Genomic DNA, 22400 nt, shown 5'->3' on the forward strand with positions numbered 1-22400 from the left:
TCCGGCCCTCCAGGAACTGAGTTTGACACCCCTGCTCTAAAACACATGATAAAAACACAACTGAAACACAATAAGTTATACTGTACTAAAAAGCACTTCAGAGTTCTTTCCACAGCCATCATTAGTTTACAAGCCCCTATGAAAATAGCATAGAAAGTGTGCATACAGTTTTAGAAGCCTTTTTCATATTTTGTATTCCTCTACAGAAGAATTTCCCTTGGCTGAATGAAAGACAGAAACGGGAGGTGCACCCTTATGACATTCCCCAAATAAAAATTTCAATATTAATCTCAACAACAACAATAACAAAAAAGCTTGGCTAAATCATTTCTACAAATGCCCATATCTTCATATTAGAGCCAATCAGTCTTTTCACATGTATGAACAAGTCTATATATAATATATATATTTTTTTTTTTTTTTAAATAAAAAAAGACATTAAATAGTCAAGGAAGCTTCTTTTTCTCACTTGGCTTTGAGTTTTAAAGAGTTTCGAATATTGGTGCATCAACATGCACACCCATGCAAATTAACACAAACACACATGCATTCGCACGTGCATACGAGCTCACACACTCACGCGCTGCATAGAAGAATTCTGTGTTATTAGCAATAACTGGAGCCTTTACTGTTGGCTGTGAATCCCCCATGTGCCTATCCTTTAAAAGAAGACTCTTTGTTGCCATGGAGACAAAGCCAAGCGCTTAAGTGTTTGGCCAATAGAGAGATAGAAACCCGAGCTGCTCGCAACTGCCCTTAAACTCACCAACCATCACATCTCACATTTGTTCTCACACTAAAATATAAATTGATTATCTAATACTTTTGTTCAAAGATGCTAAGAATAAAAAAAGTGGAGTGGGAGGGAACTCAAAAGTCCCACTATTGCTATTGCACTTACAGTGCGATTTTATAATCATGCTTTCAGCAAATATATGCAATCTTCACTCGCACACAGGTAGCAAATATCTAAAACAAAGTCAAATGAGAAAAAGAATTCCACCCCTTCCCTCCTCCTGAAAAACAACAATCATAATAAAACAGTACAAAGCTAATAGTAACAGTAATGATAATAACAATAAATGATTATATCAAGCACAACCATTATAATCTGCAGAGTATAAAAAGAACCTTTGTAAAAGTGATTGTCACGTAAAGATAGAAAGTGTCAAAAACATCGAAGGCATCAGCGAGGTCACCGTTTTAATTAAAGGAATAGTTCATTCGAAATTAAAAATGCTAGCATCATTTACTCTCATGCTTTTCCAAACCTGTAAGACTTTCTATACGGCGAACACCAAAAGGAGACGTTAAGCAGAACGTTCAGGCTGATCATGAAATTAAAGTATATAGTACCAATAGGGCTACTGTCAAGCTCTAAAAAGTTTTTAAAAAAGCACCATAAAATGTCTATTCAACTCGTGCACTGTATATATATATATATATATATATATATATATATATAGTCTTTTGGTGTCATACGATAAATTTGTGATTAAAAAATATTAAATGAAGTCATTATTCATTAAAAATACCACCCACGTGTGCATATACATAAAGTTGGTACCCTGCGGTGTTATTTCAGTATAATTAATATACCATTGTATAATATATTATAGTACTATGTAAGTATTGTATTCATTAATATTTTGAATTACCTTTTTGTTTTTATATTTTCAGTTTACATTTCAATTTTAGTTTGTGTTAGTAATTTTGTTACATTTTTGTCATTCTTAATTTTTTATATATTTATATTTATCTTTTAGATTTATATTTAGTTATATATTTATCTTTAATTTCAGGTTTAGTTTTAGTCATTTTTGTTTACACAATTTTTAATTTTTTCATCTAATATATAACTTTACTTTAGCTTTATCAATGGAAGGAAATGATTTTTAATAGTGTTTGTTTTAAATAACACTGTCAAGAGGAGTTGAGATTTCTTTCCGTTTCTTAGACAAATCTATTCATAAGACTTGGAATATTATAGCGTAAAAGTTCTTTGGTGCACTTTTATGATGTTTTATATTTGTCCTTTTTAAAGATTGAAAGCCCTTAGGCAACATTTGAGAAAGAACAGCATGAACATTCTGCTAAATCTCATTTTGTGTTCTGAAGTAAAAAAAAATTTAATGTTTAGAATGTCACATGGTTGAGAAAACGACAGAATTTTCCATTTCGGATTAACTTTACCTTTACGATACTCAAAACAGAAAGCATAAAATTACAGCACTGGAGATCAAGACCAGGCGTACAAGCACAGTTGTGCAAGCGTTTGGCAGTCACGTGGAAGAGAAAGATACCGTCGTTTTCATTTCGAAAAAAGGAGGAAAAGACTAAACACACACACACACTTGCTTCTATGTCCCTTTACGTCCACAGCACTGAATCCATAATGGTTTGTTTCACAGGAGAACAGTGAGTGAGTTCTGTGCACAGACACTGGATAGATGTGCTGCGCGCAGTCAGATCAGTGTGTGTTGGATGAGTCCGAAAGTGCATATTATAGACACACGCACACATTCACACTGAGATGGCTTACACTCCCAATAGCCCTATGTCTGAACATTAAGCCCCTGAATGCTTCTACAGCACTGGTCTCCGTCTTTGTCCGTCTCATATACACGTAACACACATACGCACTCACACAAACACTCTACGGGAGTGAGCCAGTCCCTGAAACTGTTCTTTTGGGATGGGTCTTGTTGGCTGGTAAACTAACAATAAATAGGTTTTTTCTTGGCCATACGAAACAGATTGTTAGCTAGCGCCAGTCTTCATCATCTGCATCCTCCTCTTCCTCTGAGGAGTCATCGCTGCTGGCTCTCCTCGTTCTGCTCCGATCCCCCATCGCTCCGTTCTGCTGAGCGGCCAACATGGCGGCTGCCGCCTGCTGCTCGGCCTCCCTCTGCCGGAGCGCAGCCGCTTTTTTCTCTGCCTCAGCGTGACTCTTCATGTGGGCACTGCGGCTCTTCACTTTATAGAAGATCCTGGTGAAAACACAGTGCTCAGATCTTTAGGTCAGTGATTTGAACTCAAGAACTAGATCAGATTTTGTGGACTATATTAACTGATCCAATGAACATGTGATGACATATCTGGTTCAACTCACCGACTGCAAATCATTTAAACTGATTCAACCGATTCATTGCATTTAACACAAAAGAATGATTCATTCACAAATTGGACACGCAGGTCACTGAGCCAGTAAGCTGAACTAAAGAAACTGTTTAGTCAGAGTTGTGAATATAACACACAGACAGGTTCTGGATAAACACATTCATTGCAAAAAGCTGAGTAAAATGAATGATTTGTTCACAAATCAGACATGCAGATCACCAAGAGCACCTGATTAGCCGGAATCGTGAATGAATCACTCAAACCGGTTTTGTAAACTGGATCAACTGATTCATTGCAAAGATCTGACTAAAAATAATTGATTTGTTCACAAATCAGGTGAGCAGAATATACATTCAATGATTGAACGTGAGAACGAAATCAGCCGGCTTTGTGAACGCATTATTCAGAAGGGTTTTGTGAACTGGATCAACCAAATCTTAAAACAGATTCGACTCAAAAGAATGATTTGTTCATGAATCAAACATGCTACTTTTCTCTTGAAATTGCCAAGGATAGTCATGGGCCAGTCAAAAATTTTAGTGAAATGACAAATTTGGTTTGTTTCTTACAGAAAGCTATAATATGACTTCAGATAACTTGGAATACACAGCACAAGTCACTTCTTTAGTGTTGTTTTTGTGGTATATTATAATACATGTTTTCGTGTTTAAGAAAGTTTGGAACAATACAAGTAATTTTTTGTGAACATACAATTCATTTGTACATTTGTACATTAATTCACCATAAATACTGGCTCCTCGATTATACAATAGCATTCTCAAAGACCTCGGAGTACCATGGTATATGAATATGGTGATAATCCAGATACTGCCACAGTACTTCTTAGTAGAAGATAAAAGAGCACACGTGTGTATTGAAATCACACACACACGCTGATATGTACGGATCAGGGAATGTGGCATTCAACATCTCCATGGACTTGGTTGCTAAGAGACTGTTGATTTTAACAAACCGACTGTTGCCATGGATAAAATCTCCAATCAAAATCAGATGTTGCCTTTTTACTGCTTACTACTAGACTGATCCCTGACGCATGTAACACCTAAGAGCCGCCAAGCTTTACTGATTCCTCGGAAGACCCCTGGTCTTTTTATGAGCAGCTATATATCAGCTGCATGAAAGGACCACACTGCCAGTGCGTGTCGTCTAGTGATATGCACAACTCACCAGTGTTGAGAAAGCTAGTTTTTGAAACTTCAGCATATATAACTCAATTTATTTTATTTTCATAAAGTATTTATCTGGAACAAAAACAATATGTTTGTACAAAGTAAAAAAATCCTAATTTATGTCACTAAAAACTGATGAACAGCAGCATTTAAAGGTGGGGTAATCGATTTTTCAAAAACGCTTTAGAAAACTGATTCGGGCCGAATAGCAAAACAAACTTGTAGCCAATCAGCAGTAAGGGGCGTGTCTACTCGTGATGTGGAGGAGAGAGCGTTTAGTGCTTACATTAGTGTGCCGAGCGACAGAAAGATAGAGATGGTGGATAAAAAAACAAAAGAGGAAAACGTCTGCGGAACAAAAGAAGGCTTATGGCAATAAGGCAAGAAGTAGGACCCGTGTAAATATCGAATCAGCTTTCCAGCGCTGGAGAGAACTCAAGGAGCGGAAGGCCTGCGATCGGACGCCGAGGTTGCTTTGTTTCTTCTCGATATGTGATTAACACCGTGTCTGCGCCGCAACAGCTAAAGTCTGTCTAGTACACTGTCTGTCTAGTACACTGGACGCGACAAAGCGACCATTGAAAATCATTAGAAATTTGTGTCAATACGTCATGAATAGAACACAGCAGCAGTTTTCTGTCGGGGATTTGTCGTGTTGTGCTGCGCCGCATCCAGTGTAGACCATAGAAATGTATATATATCTATGGTGTAGACAGCATCACTGATTATAATGAGTTCTATAGTATTTTGTCGCGCCGAGCCACTTGCGTCCGGTGTAGACACGGTGTAACATTGGTTTTGCTTTGTTTCACAGAACTAATCGTTGCCTGGTTTGCGTACGTATGTGTGGGGCGGAGCTATCAAAATAGGGGCGAGACCCTTTTGGGGTAGGGGAGTGTTTGTTTTGGTGATTTCAAATGTCAACAGTGGCTACCAGAAATCGCTTACCCCACCTTTAACTTAAAGGGCTTCTGTCCAGCAACTGAATCTGTGAATCATTTTTGAACAGGTTCATTTACAGGAACCATCTAAATGAACAGATTCACTGAAATGAATCTTTCCCAAGCTACATAGGTGAAAAAGGCCTTTGTAAGTGTGTTTTGATTTATTACCTCAGTTTGCTTGACTGTGAAGCTGAACACACAAGAAAACTAAAATGTTTTGTCAAGCTACATGCTACTCGTTGGAGAAACTAACTTGTTACTGTTACACTGTTGTGAACTACCGTCACAATACTGAAAAATGTGGTTAAGTTAGTAGTGTTACAACTTTTAGTTAATTACTCCCCAACACTGTAGCTCACATTGTAAAGTTTGGAGAAGGTAATAAACTATGCCATTAATAAATTTAATGTCATAGAACAACAGGGATAAAATTCGTAAATAAATACAATAATTAATTGATTATGGTAAAAAAAATAAGGTAAATTTAAAATAAATAATGAAATAAAAATAAACAAATGCAGGGTAAATGTAAAATAAATGAATAATTGGTTAAATAAATAAATGAATAAAACGTACATTTTAATAAAGTAAGGTACAATTTAAATAAAATAAGGTAACTTTAAATAAATAAATAGTTAAATTGATGAGTGAATGAATAAGTAAATAAATAAATACATAAATAAGCAAACATTTTAAATTAAGGGAAAACTAAAATAAATAAAAGATAAGCTTAAGTAAATAAAATAAGGTAAATAATAAACAAAAAATGTGTTACACTATTATCATTAGTAAATTGCATAAATTGAGTGTGTATCCCAATAAACTGACCTGCCACACTTCTTGCAGGGGAATTCACCCTCTTGGTTTGTTTGTCCCTTTCCTGTATTGCCAGTGTTTTTCCGGCCTGTGGTGTCGGAGCGGTGTTTAGATGGTGGTGGTGGAGGTGGAGGAGGAGGATGACTGACCCCCAACATGGACGGATCTCTAGCGCTGTTCTCCTGACTTCTTAAAACCAAGACGGCAGCAGCCTAACAGGAAACAAATGATTACTTAAAGCAACCACAGCTGAATGCATACAGATATTAGACAAAGGGAACTTCCACTGTGGTAACTGAGAGGTGGTGCAGTGAAAGAGATCTGGTAATAGTTCACCATTGTGCGCTTCAGCAAGTAAACTGCAGGTTACTCCAGCAGTACGGTCTCTAATGAGTGTGCTATACTAAGTGCATTATGCACTGGATAAACCATTTAAGCTTGTAAAGAGGTATACAATTAGATGGCACTATAAATAGCCTACAGTGCTGAAGTACACATGACTATTGCATGTGTACCGGGATATATATGAAATAAATTTTCTATAGACACCATGTGTTTTTGCAACCTCATGCAAATCAACCCCCCGCCCAACTCACATTTTCAGTGGCCTGTAGCGATTGTGTTACCCTGCCCGGGCTGTTTTCTTGTTTCCTGTCACATGACCCTTCCCACTTCCTGCTCTCCTCGTCTTCTTTCCGTGATTCAAACTTCTGTGAACTCTGAAGGAGAAAAAACATTTTGATGCTTCACTGGTTTGTAGGCCATTAAATCATCCAGGATCATGTAGACACAAAAGCCACAGGAACTCACTTTATTGTCCACTTCCTCCTCTGTTGTGGGTTTAGTCTCTGGTGGCTCTGCTTCTCCGTAAAGGAGTGTACCGTTCCTGCCGATCTTCACCTGCTTCTTATACGTGTAGTAGAACTCCACACACTGAGCCACTGTCTTGGAGCTCAACTTCAAGTCAAACGTCAACACAATTCAGCATTACCAGAATTCACTAGAACTGTAACCCATGCAAAACTTGCCGTCATAATGCTAGGCTGTCAGTGGTGGTTGCTAGGGTGATGCTATGCCGTTGCTAAGGTGTTCTGAGTGTTTTAGAACCTCTGTTTGAAAATTTTCTCACTGGTTGCTAGAGTGTTCTATTTGTTTGCTAGGATGACAGGATGTTTAATTTTGTAAGTATTTTGTAAGATATTTTATTTTGATTGTTATTTTAAAATTATTTAGATAAATTTTCAGTTCCTTCACAGACTCCAGTTTGGGAAACCTTCACATAATGTAAAGTTTAATGCATTACACGTTGTTAAAAACAACAAATGGAATATATTTTCCTTATCTTTGTATTTTTATAGGAATATGGTTAGGGCTGGGCAAAAAATCGAATGCGATTTTCATGCGAATCTCGTCAGTAAAGCCGCTTCTGGTGATTAGTAGTAAATCTCCAGCACGTGCTTTCAGATGGAGCGGCATTTACTACACAGAGCCATAGATAACTGACAAGCTATGCAAAATCGTGTTCAAAATCGCAGGCGATTCATTGCCGATGAATTGCACAGCACTAAATATGGTACAAGTTTATCATATTTAAATCAATGAGAAAAAACAAGTTAGATAAGTAATCCAAAGGTAATCAGAAAGTAGTCTAATTATATTACCTAAAATGTGTAATGTAATGGATTATACTACTAACTACAATTTTTGTCATGTAATTTGGAATCAGTAATGGATTACAATTTGTAAGTAATCTACCCAGCACTGGCTAGGATTTTTCAGGTGGACGTTAGACTATTGCTATTGCTAGAATGTTTTAGTGCATTGCTATGTGGTTGCTAGAGTGTTCTGTTTGTTTTTTTAAGGCATTGCTAGGATTTTCTGCTTGGTTGCCAAGGAATTCCTAGCATAATTTAGTGCATAGCCATGCAACTGCTGGGGATTTCCAGTTGGAAGGTGTTGCTAGGATGATACAGGTTGATGTAAGGATAATGCTAGGATGTTTTAAGTGTTTTAGTGCATTGCTATGTGCTTGCTAGGGTGTTGTAGTTTGCTGTTAAAGTGCTGCTACGATGGTCTAGGTGGTTACTAAGTAGTAGAAAGTGGAATGGACCCAACTCTCTATAATATATGTACCTAAATATGACATTTTCTCTTCATGCCACATAATTTGATTTGTGTGGGGGATTGACACTCATTGTTAGGCTTTTGTTCAAACCTGTACGTACCAGTTTCTGGACCATGAAAAAGTCCTTCTTGTAGGCAGAAATGCCTTTGTTGAAGAAACGTCGTTCCTCTGGTGTCCAGCTGTCAGAGCCTGTGTGGGACAGACAAGCGGTGCACGGAATCAGATGTGTCCGTTTAGCCTATCCTCTTATAGAGCACCCCCACCCGCTAACACAAACACATTCACACACAAAGGACAGAGAGGGGGCAAACAGCCAGCACACACATGTACAGACAAACAATGATGCCGCTGTCTTCTCCTAGGATTTAACAACATGCCACAGACACACTCCCCCTCCTTTCCTCCCGTACTCTACCCAGCAACCCACTCAGTCACCCAGCAATCTCTCAGTCGAACCCCCCCTCCGCTGTACTCCACTCAGCTGCTTTTGTTTATAACCGAGACACGGAGCATGGTTTGGAATGCCAGTGCAGGGGGTGATGGGGTACCGCATGCCATATGGAATAACTCACATCACCTTGGCCAAACAAAAAAGAAAAAGAAAAGAGTGAAAGAAAAGTGTGAAAGAAAGTGTGCTTGACAGTGAGGGGACTTACCAGAGTAGTGGTAGTCAGCCAGAGGGTGCGCTTTGGGAAACATGGGGTTTTTTAACAGCAGAAGGGTGAGGGCTCCCTGAAAAATGAAAAATAAAGTGAAATTAGCATGGTTGAGGAAACAAAACCGGCAGAGACATAGTCACAAGTAAGAGAAACACAGGTCAGGTCATGTTATGCCCTAGAGTTGATATGAAGAGATTAATGAGGGCAGGAGAGATGCAATTCTGCAAGACCAATGCTATATCCTTAACAACATGCGTAAAAGGCTTTTGATGAAGGCGTTTAACCCAGCTGTGCAAGTCGCTGGATAAACCCTCTTGTTCTCTCTGCCTTTCTCCACCATACAGTCTCTCAGGGTGCGATAAATCGAGGACACCACACTCTTTTCTGGGTCATCGAGCTCTAACTTGAGTTTTTTCTTATATATGGCCTTTTTTCAACTTTTAATGATCTGGACAACCAAAGTTCAACATGTTGAAGCATGTGCACTTGTACATGTCCTGAAAAAGGCCATTAATAACATATGGACTACAGAGTTTGTCAGAGACATTAAATGTCATGACACTGAGCAAGAAAACACATCTAGTTGGCTTTTACAGACTCGTGTTTATACTCATGCTCTTACAAAATATTATAACTCAAACTCAAAGTTATTTCTGAAAACAAAAACCAAAATCACTGTTATAACTCATAACACATGACAGCTTTCATCGCAGGGCCAATCTGTTCGGGATTTAAATTTGCTGCTGAACCCCATTACTGTCTGACATACCTATTAATCTGTCAAAATATCTGCTTCAAGACCATGTAATAGTGGCTAACACAAATGATTGATTTGCATGAAACACAAAGCAACAAACAACTAAAGGTCTTGCAACTTGCAATTACAAAACCATAGATGCAACAAGATCAAACTATTAAAAGCAACAACCTGAAACCAGTTGTCAGTGCATCTCTCTTATCACTGACACTCAATAAACACCACAAACGTCTAAGAGAGTTGAGCTAACTTTCAGGTTCTGCAGAAGTGGTTCACATGTGATACGAACCACAAACCAACAATTAGCTTATTATTTTGCTGTGTAACTCAAGCATGACTGAGATTTGGCTCAGAAGTACAACGCACATGATTTAGTCATCTTCAGTGTGTCGTTCTGGATATGAGCCTGTGATTGACAGGTGGTTGCTATGGCGGCGGTATGACAGCTCAGCAGTAAGCGGCTGGCTGTTGTGTTGTTGCAGCTGCTGGCTCAGCTGAGCGAACGTTGAAAAGAATCGTATCATAACACATGCACCATTTGTGTTTTCATAAAACAGGGGTCATCAATTAGCAGGCCGCAGTTGCAAATCAGTTATCATAAATAAATAAACCATGGCTGCCAACTGATTCAAAACAGATTCAATTACATGATATGCTGTTCAGATAAATCAAAATAATCAAGTGAATCAAAGTGAATTGATTTGTTTTGAAAAAAAAAAAAAACCTAGCAGTCTCAGAGAGAATTCATTAGTACTTTCAAACATTTTTTTTTTGACTGGAAAGTAAATTTAAAGCTTGGACCCCTTGAAACTTTAAATTAATAGCTTTGTCATATGCATGTTGGCATGTGAATGTGAATGGCCTCTGGTAAAATGCTGTTCAAAGAAAAACTACATTTTCCAAGTGCGTGTAATGCTTTTGCACACATTACTCACATGAACACTTTGTCTTTTCAGGCTTTGCAATTCATAACTCCACATAATTTCCTTTTAATTCAGTCAAATATGAGTACAGTCCCTAAACTGATATTTCCTGTCACAGATGTCACCAAAAAATCCTTAGATGACTCAAAAAATAAATAAATAAAAAAACTAATTCAGATATATTCCACTCATATGACAAACTCTTCATCTATCTCTCTTATTAATCAGCAGTTTAAGAAAAGGTGCAGTCAGGCGTAAACAGCTTTGACTGGTACACAAGGCAGCAGGAAGTGCACTTAAAATATGCCAGTGTGCTACTGTTCAACACTCACCATGACGTCACCCTTGCATTCATACAGGCAGTGCATGGCCAGTTCCTGATTGGTCCCTCCTCCACACAACGCACTCGAGCAAGCCAGGTGCATGAGGTCATCCACTGCAGGGACACACAGAAGGTCCAGGAAAGACATGGAGTTAAACATATGGTCATGCAGATTTAATTTAAATAAGGCAACCTGCAGAACATATTCCTGCAACTTCCTTTAATTCAATTCAATGAATTAAACAAAGGGAAATTAACGTGGTATTGTGTAAGTTGTATACCTCTTTGCTGTTGCTCAGTATTGGCCTCCAGGTCAGGCAGTGGCGCCCACAACAGTTCAGCCTTGTGTAGGTCGTGCTGCGCTGCCGAGCGCTCTCTCAGCTCTGGGACCTGCACCTGATACCGCAATCCAATGTTTATACGACTGCAAGAGAGAGTGAATATAAACAGGCTGCTGCAGAAATCCAAACTAAATCAGACCACTAGCAAAAAATTTTCTATTCTGCATTTTTCTAATATCAAATACTTTTATTTGAACACTTTTACTCACTTTTTTTATTATTATTAGCTTAACAATTTGAGTGAAACATTAACATGAAGTTCATGCAAAGCCTGAAGAACATTTTTTTGAGAAACTACAAAGATAGATCTCCAGAAGGCTTCATGGTCAGGGGTCACAAGCACTGCTAGCTAAAGGGGAATATTTGTGGTTCAAAGTGTACTGGAAGCAAAACATGAGGCACAACTTAGTGCTGCGACTGAAACATGTCTATGTAATGAGAAATTCCTAAAAACAATTGCATTCCACTTCAGGTCATTCTATAGGTTTCTAAAGGTTCACTAATCAGAACCAAATACTATCAAAGTTGTTTCAGACTGCCGTTTGAATTCATTTATTGCTCATCTCATTGTCAGCTCTTTTTTTTTGAGAGCTCAAGGATTCATGAGAGTCGATTTTGACCATCGGTATTTGCATAAAATTAACACCCCATGTTTTTCAAAGCCAAATGTTCCAGTATCTGACTGCCAAGGTCTGGGGATAAGGCAAGACAGATTGTGTTTTATTATTTTGTTCCAGGATGTGCTTTCGTAGTGCATTGGCCAACTCCAAAATTAAGAGATCTGCAGCCATTCATAGAGAGCGTGTCTGAGTATGTAAGAGAGAAAGAATTTCAACCGAACACTGTTCTGACCATTAGATAAACCAGCTGGAACCAGTCAGCCACCATCCCCCACCTACTCTGTACTTAAGAAAATAGCTCTGAAATACCCCATGTATGATCCAAGAAACCCACTGAGATGGCATTTCCCTTAAACACACTACCAGACCGACTTGTGCATGACATGACAGCTCCCCAACCAGCTTAACTGTTAACATACAAGCTATAACCATGAATTGTGCATCTGCAGTCTACAGTTTACAACTTACAATCAAATAATAGCAATATGTGACCCTGGACCACAAAACCAGTCTTAAGTCACTGGGGTATATTTGTAGCAATAGCCAAAAATACATTGTATACAGCACGATAAGGCCTGTTTACACCACATGCATTAGCAGTGTGTAAACAAAACAGCAGCATATCTTCAACAGCAGGCTCACGTTGTGCTTTCACACTGTCAACGTTTAAGCTGTGTATGGCTGCAGCACTGTACCGAAAATAAAGTGATTTCTGGGCTACTCCATTGAGTTGAAACAATCAACTATTCAGACAACTGACTTTCAGTCGGCTGAATGAAATCTAGTAAGCAAGCAGCAAAATAAAAGAGGCAATGTTAACCAAGTAAAGAAAGTTATCATTTGGACAGAAGCATAAGATAATGAAATAAATTTCTGAAGCGTAATGTGTGGGGGTGTTATCTGATAAGTGTATGTACTTACGGCTCAATGCTGACAGGTGTAGCCTCACTCATAGCAGAGAGAACTGGAGGGGTTATATCACTGCTGTCTGGACATATACAAACAAAAAGACTGTACTTAGATGCAAAGTAAACAGTGTTTCTTATTAAATGACCTCCTATTCATGATATGCACATCAATTTTGTTTAATTACATATATCCTGGCTTGTTAGGACATATATCTTAGGTATACTAAGTCTGTTCCAAACCGTAATGAGGTGCCTACTTACAGCACTTTAAGCTGTTACAAACAGTAGGCAGCTCATTCTACTTCATTTTCCTTAGAAGGTAGCCTACTAGGTTTTGGAACAGTACTTAAGTTTAGATTTTAGGTTGCATTTGGTTGTCAACTTCAAGTCATTCAATTCTAAACACTGATTAACTTAACTCTATTTAAGGTTGTATTTAATGAATTTTATCAATGCACTTTGTAGAGATAGTACAAGGAACTCACTGGAGCGCAGGAGGCTGCGGGTGGCAGATTTGGGAGTGGCAGGTGGGGGCAGTCCCTGATTATTTGCTGCTGCTGCAGCGGCAGCCGACAGGAAGGTGGAAAAGTAAAGACCCGAACCCTCTCGAACTGGACTGAGGATGGGTGGGGGAGTGTAAGGCGGCATGTTGAGGGGGTTGTCGACCAATCGGACAGGTGAACGTAAGTGACTCTGGTAAGGTGTGATAGTGGAGTAGACCGGTGGGGCAATAAAAGTTCCAAGTTTGGGTGGAGGTATAAAGAGCAACGTAAGCTCCGGGGAGAGATTGACGAACGCGAAAGCACAGAGGAGAAAGCAAAAATGTCGGAGGATTTCGATATAAGGCAAGAGGAGAATGAGTTTTATTGCCCAGCCATATTTGTTTGAACCAGAGTATACCGACCAGGAACTCCGTGAGATGGAGGATGCTGCAATGGCGGCGGCAAAAACTACAGATGAAGTTCACGTGGTTTCCCTGTGCTGTAAACAAAACTTGGTTCTCGGCAAACTACACTCTTGTCCCCGGAGCTTACTCTCGCGAGACTACACTCTTGTCCCCGGAGCTTACTCTCGCGAGACTACACTCTTCTCCCCGGAGCTTACTCTCGCGAGACTACACTCTTCTCCCCGGAGCTTACTCTTGTGAGACTACACTCTTCTCCCCGGAGCTTACTCTTGTGAGACTACACTCTTCTCCCCGGAGCTTACTCTTGTGAGACTACACTCTTCTCCCCGGAGCTTACTCTTGTGAGACTACACTCTTCTCCCCGGAGCTTACTCTTGTGAGACTACACTCTTCTCCCCGGAGCTTACTCTCGCAAGACTACACTCTTCTCCCCAGAGCTTACGTTGCGCCTTCCACTACGCCTACGTCATACACTCGAACGCCTTGTCGTGAACGCGCCTGCTTGAGTGACCGGAAACTGGAGATTACGGTTTAAAAAAATGTTTAAAAAATCTATATTTTTCTTACACTAACGCATCTTTTCACTTCAGAAGGCCCTTATTAACACCCCAGAGTCATGTGGAGTAATTTTATGATGGATGGATGCCGTTTTTTCGGCTTCAAAAACAGGGGCACCATTCACTGTGGCCTGTCTTATCTGAACTCCGGCCTTACTGGCACCGCTAAGGTATTCAGCTTAGTACATGAAGCCTTTACAGGTCACTCACCCTTGAGCAAGAGCTGTTTTCAGCCTGAATTTAGAGTAGGGGAGTTTTAGAGGCATAAAGTGACACCCGTCATCACCATGAGACCAAAAAAACCTCACTGAATTGTGTACCTATTCCTTTCAAGGAGCTGGAATCAGCTGACCTAAGAGTTGCTTTAACTACAGTCTCTTTACTGGACCGTTCTAAGTTTTGTATGTTATCTGGCCCACAGATCAACAGTATATGTACACACACCCTTTCTTTGTTATCATCGGATGGATGTCTTAAGGGTGTGCTGCTGTCTTTTTCAAAGGAAGTTTATGTAACAAGGAAAAGCAGAGTGAACTAAATAGCATGTCCCAAAAACACTTAGATCCCCTTGTTAAACTTGACTGCTAATTGTGCTAATTCTCTATGTGCAATAAAAGAATGAACAAACCAAGCAATTAACACTAGTCCATATAAGCAACATCTACTGCAATAGGATGAAAACTCTTAATCTCCTATTCCAAAGAGAAAAAAAACGGAAGTGACTCAATGGGACTGCAAAAATCAAAATTAGCTATGCACAGAGCTGTGCTTTTGGACTTCTTACTCTCGCGAGACTACACTCTTCTCCCCGGAGCTTACTCTTGTGAGACTACACTCTTCTCCCCGGAGCTTACTCTCGCAAGACTACACTCTTCTCCCCAGAGCTTACGTTGCGCCTTCCACTACGCCTACGTCATACACTCGAACGCCTTGTCGTGAACGCGCCTGCTTGAGTGACCGGAAACTGGAGATTACGGTTTAAAAAAATGTTTAAAAAATCTATATTTTTCTTACACTAACGCATCTTTTCACTTCAGAAGGCCCTTATTAACACCCCAGAGTCATGTGGAGTAATTTTATGATGGATGGATGCCGTTTTTTCGGCTTCAAAAACAGGGGCACCATTCACTGTGGCCTGTCTTATCTGAACTCCGGCCTTACTGGCACCGCTAAGGTATTCAGCTTAGTACATGAAGCCTTTACAGGTCACTCACCCTTGAGCAAGAGCTGTTTTCAGCCTGAATTTAGAGTAGGGGAGTTTTAGAGGCATAAAGTGACACCCGTCATCACCATGAGACCAAAAAAACCTCACTGAATTGTGTACCTATTCCTTTCAAGGAGCTGGAATCAGCTGACCTAAGAGTTGCTTTAACTACAGTCTCTTTACTGGACCGTTCTAAGTTTTGTATGTTATCTGGCCCACAGATCAACAGTATATGTACACACACCCTTTCTTTGTTATCATCGGATGGATGTCTTAAGGGTGTGCTGCTGTCTTTTTCAAAGGAAGTTTATGTAACAAGGAAAAGCAGAGTGAACTAAATAGCATGTCCCAAAAACACTTAGATCCCCTTGTTAAACTTGACTGCTAATTGTGCTAATTCTCTATGTGCAATAAAAGAATGAACAAACCAAGCAATTAACACTAGTCCATATAAGCAACATCTACTGCAATAGGATGAAAACTCTTAATCTCCTATTCCAAAGAGAAAAAAAACGGAAGTGACTCAATGGGACTGCAAAAATCAAAATTAGCTATGCACAGAGCTGTGCTTTTGGACTTCGACAAAAGGAAATGTAGCTCTATATGTACATCAATGTTAACACACCCTCAAGAGGGCCAGTGGGCTGAGGGTGGGGTGCACTTGCTGGTATTTGTATGAGGAGTCCATCAGGAGATAGTGGCGTGGAAAAGCCTTTGTTTGGCTCAAGAGATCATGTGACCTAATGGCGACAGTCAGTGCATGTACTAACTTTACACTCCCCTATCAACTGAGAAACCTGCAGAACCTGTACGCATTTGAAACCGGTAGTGTATCCTCACTGTGTTAAGCAGATGTTAATGATGTCAACTTCCCTTGGCTAAGGGTAATTTGTCATCCTTAAGTCACAGACCAACTTTTCATCTTAACTACAGTATATAACAATGAACTGGCAAAACCACAATTGCTTGCTTGAAACGTATTTTAATTTCTCCAACATATTTGACTGAAAAACTGGCAGGTGCCTTACCTTGACACTACGTGAGGGAAGAGATTCCCTTTCCGAAGCCTTCTGAGCCAAGGTTTCCAGGTTGGCCTCTTGCGACACCCTCCTCTTACGTCGTGTGCTCTGGATTACACCTGTTGGAGCGGCCCGGATGTCTTGCACAGCATTTGTCTCAGAAGTACCGTTCTGAGAGTCTTGGTTATGCAGATCAGTCGGCATGACAAATGGGTTATCTGAAGCAGGGCCTCCACCCTCTTTTGAAAGCCGGCGTGATCTCCGGGGCCCAGGCTGTTGGGTCTCGATGGATCGCTGGGGAACATTAGTGGGAGGCTGAGGAACAGAGTCTTGAGTCTGTGTTGACGGGGGATCAGTTGTCTCTTGGGACTGTCCTGGTAATGAGGGGTGATGCTGATCAAGTGAAGAAGCATGTAGCTGCTGGCCATCAGAGTAATTTTCCAATACATGCTGGTTCTGATGAGGTTGCTCAGACTTTTGTTGCTGCTGCACCAAGTCTTGTTGCGGTTGAATCTGTTGCATATGTTGTTGTGGTGGTTGCTGTTGCGGAGTATGTTTTAATTGCTGTGCTTGTTGCTGTAACTGTAATTGTGGCATCTGTTGTGGCTGTTTTTGATGCTGAAGTGCCTGTTGCTGCTGCGCATGTTGTCGTATCTGCTGTTCCAGCTGTTGCTGCCGTTGTTGAAGCATTATTTGTCGCCGTTGCTCCTGTTGCTGTAGTTGCTGCTGTAGTTGGGAATTCGTCTGTGTACTGTAATTCAAATTCGGCAAGGTCCGATTGCCCTGAACTGCCTGATAGTATACCAAGTTCTGCTTGGGCTGTCCAAAAGCTACCTGAAAGGGTTGCAACACGGAATTCCCAGTGGTGGACTGTCCGTGCTGCTGTGGATTTAACATTCCAGGCTTTTGTGTTTGCTGAAAGGCTTGCTGCTGTTCCCAATCCATGCCCCGGCCAGGTTTGATTGTATCCCTAAAGGTCTCTACACTTATGTTAGCTCCTTGTTTTTCATTTGCCCTAATAGTTGATGACTTATGTTGCTGCTGCTGCTGTTGTACTGACATGCCCTCATGCATCTGCTTTACAAAAGCAGTTTGAGCTTCCAAATAAGGGCCAAAGTTCTGGGTCCAAGTTGTCATACCCTGTGACCAATTGTTTGGTCGCTGTTGGGGCTGCAAAGATGGGTCTTGATGTGGCCACTTCATGGGCATCATCTGTTGGTAGTGCCCACGGCTTTGATCACCCTTCTCTGGGCTGAAAATGACAGAATTGAGGTACGTATGTGGTGCTTCTGAATTCAAACTTTCCACACTTCCACTGTCATTATGGCCTGGCCCTGAGGGAGGGTCCCCAATGCCATAGTAGGCCTCTGAATGCTGAGAGGCCTCTTTCATCGCCACACCCGGATCGTTAAAGAAAGTGATGCGCTTGCCTGTCCTCTTTGCGTTTGGTTTCTGTTGAGGTGGCAAACTCATGACTTTCATGAATACAGATTCTGGGGAGTGGTGGAGTGGGAGGTTAAGGAGACAAGAGTTCAAATCCCCAAACCACACAAAGCTTTCTCTGGTTTGATGAAGAGTCTTAAGAGTATCGCTCTTGACAAAGAACCCTTAACTGGTTTTATGATACTTAATGGTCATCCAAATCTACTCAACATGGTAGGAATGCATGTAAGCTTTAAAAGTAAAAATTGCAGCATCTCCTGTGCAGAAATAGAAGCTTCAGCATGGTGTAGCTCAAACATGTCCATTTGCTTTCGTCTTCACTGCCAACTCTTCTGCTTCCGGGATGTCAAGCTGGGTTGAGAAGTCTTTAGGTTAATTTGTTGCTCATTCATTGGAGACAACCTGAGAAGAAAGCGGTCACAAACATTATGGTTAGCCTTCAGAGACGGTACTTTGGGCTTAGTGGGGGTTTATTGAAATAGCTGTTTCAGCAATGACATGAATAGAGCCCTAGAGAACAGAATTTGAAAGGGAAAGGTGGCTTGTTAAGGGTTGGGCGAGCTGTGACATTAGCAGTTTAGCGCACATAATAAAACAATGTGTAACAAACCGCAGGTAATTTGTTCAGTATGCACAGAAAGTAACAGACTAATCTTAGCAACCAACAAACCAAGATGACACATATTTGAGAATGCTAAGTGTGAGTAAGGGGAAAATGTGCACTCTACCGCAAATAATTGTTTCTGGATTGTGTGCAGAGAGGGCAGCAGTGAAAGTAAGTAAAACGAGGAGAGATGTACAGTTGCACACATAATCCCACAGAGAGTGTGAAAATATACTAGCCTAGTTTCACAATGAGAATGTTTTAAGGTAATTCCCCCTCAAAGTTCACACATTAGTATTCAAATATCATCAAAATCAATAAAAGTATATCATTAATCTGCTATGACCTCCTCTCATAAATCATGGAGGGCTTGCGTGCTGCTGTTATGAGCATGTGCATATGTAGCAATCAAATGAATAATCTCAGATGTCTGCATATTTCAAAACAGTCAACTCATGAAAGTACAGTTCTTAAATGAGATATAAATCTTCATGCAAGCTAATTATAAGCTACACAAATAAGACCAAATCACTCTACCTGATGATTTAACATATTGATTGATCTATATATTCAATAAGAATTGTTTATCATCCTTTAACTATTTAATGTACACTAGTGTCTCTGCTTTTGCTAATACTGATTGCCTGTGCTAAAATCACTGTAGTGCACATCTCGCATGGATATTTGCTTTATTACAAGGACCAACAAAAATGTTCTCTATGCTTAGTATAAAATAGCACTGAAATGTAAAGGGGTGGTTGATTATGATTTCACCTTTTGAACTTTAGATAAGTGTGTAATGTTGGCTGTTAGAGCATAAACAACGTCTGCAAAGTTACGACGCTCAGAGTTCAATGCAAAGGGAGATATTTTCTTTTAAAGAAATCGCTGTTTAAGGACTACAAAAAACGGCTGGTAGGGACTACAACGAGCTTCTTCCTGGGTTTGTGACATCACTAACCCCGATGTTCACATAAACCCCACCCCCGGGAACACACAACTACCCATAATGGTAAGGGGGCATGACGTTTCCAGACAACGTGCACTAGGCGGTTAGCGAATCACAAACACACTAAGCCCGCTAACCAATCAGAGCCCATTGCGTATTTTTGAGGGAGGGTCTTCATAGAACCAGAAACTCAACAGACCGTTTTGACGAGAATGGAAACAGCGGTGTAGAATAAAGGTAAAATATGTGAAAATAATGGGTTTTTTTTTTTTTAACAAAGCATGAACACGTTACACTGCACCCCATAAACACAATCAAGCTTTGGAAAAAAGCTGATCAACCACCCCTTTAAACTTTGTGCACCTGAATCCTTCCAAAGCACGCGTTTCTTACTTGTATTGCCAGCTAAACATTATAAATACATATTTTTACTAGTGCTGTCAAACGATTAATCGCGATTAAAAAAAACTTTTTTGTTTACATAATGTGTGTATACTGTGTATATTTATTATGTATATATAAATACAAACACATGCATGTATATATTTAAGAAAAATATGTTATGTTTATATATTAAATGTATTTATATATAATATAAAATATAATATGAATATATAAATGTATAAACGTGTAAAAATTTTCTAAATATATACTGTATATGTGTGCATTTATTTATACATAATAAATATACACAGTACACATACATACATAATGTAAACAAAAACATTTATTTTGGATGCGATTAATCGCGATTAATTGTTTGACAGCACTAATTTTTACACCAGGTATTTTTATCAAGACAAGTAAAAGAAGGATCCAAATGATATTCTAAAATAAATAAATAAATGGAAATTACTCCGTTTTTTAGCATGATTAAATGGTAATGTACATTAGCCAACTTCAAGTTCACAGTTTTACTGTTGGGGAAAAACAACTAAACTAAATATCTGACATTTTACAGAGTAATGTTTAAAAAAAAACATTCATTCAATTACATTAGGCCAAATCATATATCAAATATCGTGCAATTCAACATACATTGTAAATACTGCGTACTCAAAGCAGCCATTTAAAGCTGCAGTATTCTCAGGGTTGTCGCAACGCAATGAGAAACACCCCTAACAGCGCGGGGATGTAAACAACAATTGCATTAACCAAACCAGCGTCCAGGCAAAGTGTTATATTGTAGGTCAAGTTTACCGAACACATTTCAGTGCATTACATTCAGCGCATGACGTTCTGATGAAAACTGCGCGCAGTGAACGCACATGAATGTCATTACATTAGCAAAACGACGCACGGTTACACAGGATACGGTTTTATCAGTTGACAAGAGAACGCGTTTAATAAGCTTGTAACGTCAAGCACGGTTACCTAATCGTACCTAGTTCTTAATTTAAACCGCGAACGAATGCAGAACAGACTCAAATACTGAGGCATGAGCGAGAATTCCCCTCGTGGCTCAAAACCTAGCAGCCTAGACAGCATTTTAGGGGGCGTAGACACAGAACGGGGTCTCGAGACGCGTTTATCTACTTTTCAAGAGTTTATCTATTTTTAAATGAATATTTACCCAGAAATTAAAATGCTGTCATCATTTACACACCCTCATGTTGTTTCAAGCCTGCATGTATGACTGTAATTGTTCCGTGGAAAAGGAGATGTTATGCACAATGACAGCCATTCACTTTCCTTTCGTGGAAAAAGACGCGCAAAAAGTGAATAGTGACCGAGACTAACATCTTGTTTTGTGTGCCACAAAAAAAGCAAGTCATACGGGTTTGGAACAACATGTGTGTGAATAAATTATGACAGAGCTCTAATTTTGTGCTATCCCTTTAACTTAAACGCGCCGTTTTATATACGCAAAGCGACGCATGACGCCCGCGTTGCGTTCGAAAAGCGCATACAAGCCCCTCAAAAAGCTGTCTGGGTAAACAGCTCAATATATTTTGAGACACGGAGTGTTTGCTAACTGGGTGCCCTTCCTGGACCCCCCTTCCTAGTGAAGCCAGCTTAGCGCTATTTACCAGAAGTCCTTTGTTGCAGAAAAGGGATTATCCAGTCACTAATTCCGTGTCACACTGCAACAAAGTGAGACAACAATACACCCCATGAAGCATGCCTGAGCAGCAAAATAATGAAAGTGGTAAATGACAAGCCCCCCTGCTGTCCCTTCCTAGTTGTCAACTCAGGTGAATGTAATTCGTGCGCAAGTTAGTTCATGCATTCAGTGTTACAAGAGAGTAACAGCCACACGTAGCGCACGCTCGAACATTCTGCTATAACTTGATAATGATATCTATTGCATAATTTCGATTTGCTAAACAGTCCTAAATATTATCAGGCGTTTAGAAATCATCCTTACCATACTTGTTATTTTCAGGTCACCCTAAGAACAGCTGCAAGGTCCAATGCAACAGCAGAGAAATGACTGCATGCTTATCCACGACTGAGTCATGCAATGCTGACCTCACTCCAGTAATATTCAAGTCAAGAGATAGATCCTTGTGCAAACGAAACCACGGAGAAATGAACATGGAGGGCTTCTTTGACAAAATGGCGAGGCGTTTTTCGAAATAATTGCACGCGATTTCGTTATTATTGCACGCGCCTGCGAATCAAAACGCACAAAACAGTGTAGTTCACTCGTACATGAAGTATGGAACACATTCGCTTTCAGCTGAAGTCTTGTGATCACCTACTGTCCCGTTGGCCACACCCACTTCCGCTACCATATAAGGCCTTTCCTCTTCCATGCGGGGCTTACAGCAAATGCACGGGCCATGCGGGAAATTCCGTCACTGGGACACGTTCTTAAAAGCATGGCTTGTACCAAACATCCCCATCCATACCCGAATCGAGTGAATGAATTACAATGTGTGGTCAGTGAGCAAAGAGCTTGTAACTAGCGGAAAGCCAACGAATCAGAGATATTTATGAGGTTAATTATAACAAAAAGGCCAAACTGCATAGTTGTTTGGATTGGGGA

General features: G+C 40.0%; 1 protein-coding gene across 1 annotated transcript; it reads right to left on the minus strand.

Annotated features, from left to right (window-relative positions):
- Positions 1 to 2098: 2098 nt before the first annotated feature.
- On the minus strand, positions 2099 to 22093 carry LOC107666236 (transcriptional-regulating factor 1-like). Its single transcript, XM_016457457.1, has 12 exons — positions 21777 to 22093; positions 16422 to 18257; positions 13211 to 13499; positions 12739 to 12805; positions 11138 to 11280; positions 10867 to 10970; positions 8852 to 8927; positions 8296 to 8384; positions 6881 to 7027; positions 6667 to 6789; positions 6083 to 6282; positions 2099 to 2990 (listed from the first exon to the last, which is right to left on the minus strand). Exons 2-12 carry the CDS (start codon positions 17892 to 17894, stop codon positions 2765 to 2767), a joined length of 2937 nt encoding a protein of 978 aa, XP_016312943.1. The 5' UTR covers positions 17895 to 18257; positions 21777 to 22093; the 3' UTR covers positions 2099 to 2764.
- Between the last annotated feature and the right edge of the window lie 307 nt (positions 22094 to 22400).

This window comes from Sinocyclocheilus anshuiensis, unplaced genomic scaffold (assembly GCF_001515605.1).
Source record: "Sinocyclocheilus anshuiensis isolate Anshui unplaced genomic scaffold, SAMN03320099.WGS_v1.1 scaffold936, whole genome shotgun sequence".
In the NCBI taxonomy this organism is placed as follows: Eukaryota; Metazoa; Chordata; class Actinopteri; order Cypriniformes; family Cyprinidae; genus Sinocyclocheilus; species Sinocyclocheilus anshuiensis.